Genomic DNA, 5,120 nt, shown 5'->3' on the forward strand with positions numbered 1-5,120 from the left:
AAAAAAAAAAAAAAAAAAAAAGAGACCAGCCTGGATAACATGGCAAGACCCCATCTGTACAAAAAATAAAAAAATTAGCCGAGGGTGGTGGCACACGCCTGTATTCCTAGCTACTGGGGAGGCTGAGGTGGGAGGATCCCTTGAGCCCAGGAGGTTGAGGCTGCAGTAAACTGTGACCCTCTCTCAAAAAAGAAAAGAAAAAAGAAGGAATTACAACCACCTGTGTTAGTGGCCACTTTTCAGGCCTCTTCCAACTTGATCCCACTGATGACTACACTTTCCTTGAAATTGTCGTATTCAGCTTCCATAATACCCTTTCTTTGTCCTCCCCCAGTCTCTTAGGTTGTTCTTTGATCCCATTTGCTGACATCTCCCCTCTCTCTGTCCTTTGTTGTCATCCACTTCCAGATCTCAAGCTTTCATCTCACTCCACACAAGTATGTCCTACCTGGTCATTCCACAGGCACTTCAAACTCAGCATGTACAAAATAAACTCATGAGTGGAAGCTCTTGTCCCTACTTGAATCCTTTAATCTGCTCTTCTTCCTGTATTCCCAAACTTTGTTCAAATGAGCAAAAAATTGTATTCTTGACCTCAGATTTTTTCTTTCTATGCCCCACCTTTAGCTGGTTCCCTTGTCCTATTGGTTCTTATTTCTAAATGCCTCTAGTTCATCTTCTCCTCACCATCCCTATGATAGAGGTATTTATTGTCTCTTGCCTGGGTTTTTGTAAGAGTGTCCCTCCCAGCTGCTCATCCTCCCATCTGTTCCCCATTCCACAGTGCTGCCACTTAATAAAAGGAAGAAAGAAAATCAAAACCTGAGTTACTAGATCATCAAAAGTATTCTTCCTATAGAATAAGGATCATTCTGGGCCCGGCGCAGTGGCTCACACCTGTAATCCTCGCACTTTGGGAGGGCGAGGCAGGCAGATCACTTGAGGTCAGGAGTTCAAGACCAGCCTGGCCAACATGGTGAAACTCTGTCTCTACTAAAATATAAAAATTAGCTGGCTGTGGAGGTGCGCACCTGTGGTCCCAGCTACTCGGGAGGCTGAGGCGGGAGAATCACTTGAACCCAGGAGGCAGAGGTTGCAGTGAGCCGAGATCGTGCCACTGGACTCCAGCCTGGGCAAAAGAACAAGACTCTGTCTCAATAAATAAATAAGTAAATAAAAATAATGATAATTCTGTTTAAGAATACATTCCAAGGAAAAGGCATTCCTCAAGCATCTAGCTAGAATTTTGAGTGTTATTTCAAGCTAGTGTGCAAGACCAAAGACACTGCCAACAGGGCTGTTGTTCGCAGAAAGAATAGGTGGCATCAGAAAAAGATTAAACAGTGGCAAAACATTGCACTTCCATCAGGTAGAAATATATGACCCTGTAATAGGGTTTTTTGTTTGTTTGTTTGTTTGTTTTTTGAGAAAGGGTCTTGCTTTGTCGTCCAGGCTGGAGTGCAGGGGCATGATCGTGTCTCACTGCAGCCTTGACCTCCTGGGCTCAAGTGATCCTCCCACCTCAGCCTCCCAAGTAGCTGGGACTAGAGGCTCATACCACCACACCTGGCTAATTTTTGTATTTTTTATAGAGACAGGGTTTTGCCACATTGCCCAGGCTAAGGTCATATATTATAAACACGTATTACATGGTGTTTTACATGCAGCGTTTATGCTCTGAATGGATATCTTTGCATCAGTTCTGTGACTTTGTTAGCCTCAGCACCTCAGTGTAAAGGACGAGAGAAAAATTGTCTTATCTCTGGATACTTAATAATGCTGGCCCTAAGAACATGTATGAAGATCACAAATTTGTGAAGCTTTCTGAAAAGCTCTCCTGTTAATTTAACCAACAAAGAATGCAAGTAAATTTTAAAAGTGGTGCTGCCATCCACTCTATTAGTGGTGTCAGTGTTAATCAACAGAGTGCAAGGAAACTGAAAAAGTGGTGCCTGTTGTCCACTGAGTTTGTGCTGTGAATATCTGGCATGCTGCTGATAGGTTAAAAAGAACATTGAAGCCGGGCGCGGTGGCTCAGGCCTGTAATCCCAACACTGGGAGGCCGAGGCCGGCGGATCACCTGAGGTCAGGAGTTCAAGACCAGCCTGGCCAACGTGGTGAAACCCCATCTCTACTGAAAATACAAAAAAAGTATCCAGGCATGGTGGTGCGTGCCTGTAGTCTCAGCTACTTGGGAAGCTGAGGCACAAGAACCCAGTGGCGACGTGCAGTGAGCCGAGATTGGGCCACTGCACTTCAGCCTGGGTGACAGAGCGAGACTCCATCTCAATTAAAAAAAAAATAAAAAGGGGCTGGGCGCGGTGGCTCAAGCCTGTAATCCCAGCACTTTGGGAGGCCGAGACGGGCGAATCACGAGGTCAGGAGTTCGAGACCATCCTGGCTAACACGGTGAAACCCCGTCTCTACTAAAAAATACAAAAGCTAGCCGGGTGAGGTGGCTGGCGCCTGTAGTCCCAGCTACTCAGGAGGCTGAGGCAGGAGAATGGCGTAAACCCGGGAGGCGGAGCTTGCAGTGAGCTGAGATCCGGCCACTGCACTCCAGGCCGGGCGACAGAGCGAGACTCCGTCTCAAAATAAATAAATAAATAAATAAATAAAAGAAGAACATTGAAAGCAGCAATGAAGTTTTCTGAAAATAAGAAAAATATGGTTCTGAAGCTGAAGCAAACAAGCATCCTTTACCTTTAGGGAAAAGGCATGTGAACGTAAGTTACAGTTGGCCAGTAAACACGAAAAATGTGCAATTTCAGTTATAATCAAGTGCCAAACAAGGAAATGCCAGTATTATTATTTTACCTACAAAATGAGCAAAGATGTTTAAAAGTACGATAGAATTCAGCCCTGCTGAGGGTAACAAAAGGAGGGTACTTTCCCGGTGAGGCTTTGTGTGGAAGGCAAATTAATAAAGGGAGCATTCAGTAATTACACCTCTAGGAATCAGCTGTACGAAAATGCAGGATGCAAAGATTTATTTATGAAGATATTCAGTCCAGCCTTATATTTTAAATTATTATCTAAATATCAATAGCAGAATGGGCGAGATAGTTACACACCAGGATATTATGCCACCATGAATCACTGGGGAAAAAATGTGATATATAAGCATTTAGGGATGTAACATGTTCATAGAGGAAAGGAGGCTACAAAAGTACTTTGATGTTTATTTTGAGTTTTAAGTTTTTCATGTAACAATTTAGAAACTCATCTAATTTGAAAGAAAACCACACCTAGGTGATCTGCACTTATTCACCAATCAGGTGAGTTGGGCAAATCATTCAAATCTTTTTGAGTTTCCTCTGCAATGGTGACAATACTCGCCATACAGGATTGTGAAGGTTAAATGGGATAACTAGCGTTGAAAGGTTCCAGGCCCATGAGCAGGACTCAATGTTCCTTCCCTTCTCCTTAGTGTACGGCTTCCTACATCTGGGGAAGAGTCCCACCAAAGATGAGTTCCAAGGTTCGCTTCTTGGATGAGCGAGGGAAACTAGGCGCTAACTTTCCTATTCCTCCCCGCTCCCGGTTTCGGCAGCCGGGAAGCCACGGTGCTCTCAACTCCTTCCCCGCCCGCGCACTTCGAATACAAACTGCGCCGGGCGGGGCGGGGCGCTGCTCCGATGACGTAGCCGACTCGGGAGGGGAGTCCCTTGAGGCTGCCGCCAATCGAGGGAAGCGGGAGGCGCAGGCCCCGCCCGCCCACTCACAGACAGTGACGTCATCCCCCGCCCCGCTCCAGCGCTTCCCAGGTCCGGCTCACGAGTCCCCGCCCGACTGCGCACCCGCGAGCTACAGCCCGAGGGGCGGGGATTTTCGTGGAACGACGGGACGCGACGCCAATCGCAGCGAGGCTTCGCCCCGTGGCACGGTTTGAAATTTTGCGGGGCTCAACGGCTCACGGAGCGGCTACCCGAAGTGAGGTCGCCGGTGTTTGCGGGTGGTTGTTGCTCTCGGGGCCGTGTAGAGTAGGTCTGGATCTGGACTGACGGCTGCTTGGAGCGTCTGCCATGAGGAGAAGGTGCGGGTTGCGGGGAAATCGAGGGGACGCGGGAGAGAGCGACGCCTGTCTCGGGTTCTGGGCCAGTTCAGGGGTGCGGGGCCCGTGCGAGGTCCCGGGACTAGGGCGTCACAGCAGTCGGCGCTGAGTGAGGCCGGGGGCGCGAAGGGGCAGGGTCTGGAGGCGGCGAGCCAGTGCGAGGGCCGCGGCGGAGGTGAGACCTGACGCGCTGTCTCCCGGCGGCCCCGGGTGTCCGCAGGCTCAGACGCCCTGGTGGGAGCCGAGCGCCGGTGCCCGGACGCCGCAGGGCGGGCGAGGCCGGGGACCCGGGTCGGCCTCCACCCAGGCGGTCAGCGCTGGTGCTCGGACCCCACCCTCCCTGCCCTCGGCGTCTCAGGTGCCGCTTCTTGGCGCAGATGACTCGTAAACCTTCTGTGGTCCTGGCTTCTCTTTAAAGCTGCTAAGTTTATTTATCGTTGTTTTGTTTTATTCTTTGTTTTTGTGGAAACGCGGTCTCCTGTGTTGGCCAGGCTGGAGGCATGAGCCACCGCGCCCGGCCCGTTGTTTTTCTTTGTATCTGGCCAGCGGTGTTAACGTTTTGTTTGAATTGGAAAGATAGCTTTGTTTCTTTGCAAGTTAAGAAACGGATTATGGAATTCTTTTCCGGTCGTTTTAATAACTTCCTAGGCAGTGTTGGGGAGGGACTGTCCGACTTGAAATCCGGACCAGTGACACTGACACTTACCAGCCTTGTGACTTCCAAATATTAACTTTAATTTCTGAAAGTTGTAGATGAAGTATTGTGATGATACAGCGTTAATTTGTAGTTTTTGGTGGAACTGATTGTTCTAAGGCTTTGTAAGATTCTTCATTTCATGATCACTAATTCTGATCTGTCTTTTTTCAAATGCTTGCCCTCAGAATAATGAGAATTGAGTGCCAACATGGTGAAACCCCGTCTTAACTGAAAATACAAAAATTAGCCAGGCGTGGTGGTGCGCCTGTAGCCCCAGCTTCTCAGGAGGCTGAGGCAGGAGAATCGCTTGAGCCTGGGAAACAGAGGTTGCATGAGCCGACATCTCGACACTGCACTCCAGCCTGGGCG

At 48.8% G+C, this 5,120-nt stretch overlaps 1 protein-coding gene across 10 annotated transcripts in view; it reads left to right on the top strand.

Moving 5' to 3' along the window:
- The first annotated feature begins 3,763 nt into the window (after window positions 1-3,763).
- Window positions 3,764-5,120, top strand: part of PRC1 (protein regulator of cytokinesis 1) — a 29,750-nt gene continuing 28,393 nt past the window's right edge. For 5 of the 10 annotated variants that reach the window (XM_017855008.1, XM_017855006.1, XM_017855007.1 and 2 more), the window contains exon 1: window positions 3,765-4,036. Coding sequence is in view for 8 of the 10 variants with exons in the window: in XM_017855006.1 (XP_017710495.1) it covers window positions 4,026-4,036 (11 nt within the window). In the remaining 2 variants the exon portion in view is untranslated. Of the gene's footprint in view, window positions 4,037-5,120 lie in introns of all 10 variants that reach the window. The other 5 variants (XM_017855013.1, XM_017855009.1, XM_017855015.1 and 2 more) reach the window with 2 other exon arrangements.

Source organism: Rhinopithecus bieti, unplaced genomic scaffold (genome assembly GCF_001698545.2).
Source record: "Rhinopithecus bieti isolate Rb0 unplaced genomic scaffold, ASM169854v2 scaffold_39857, whole genome shotgun sequence".
In the NCBI taxonomy this organism is placed as follows: domain Eukaryota; kingdom Metazoa; phylum Chordata; class Mammalia; order Primates; family Cercopithecidae; genus Rhinopithecus; species Rhinopithecus bieti.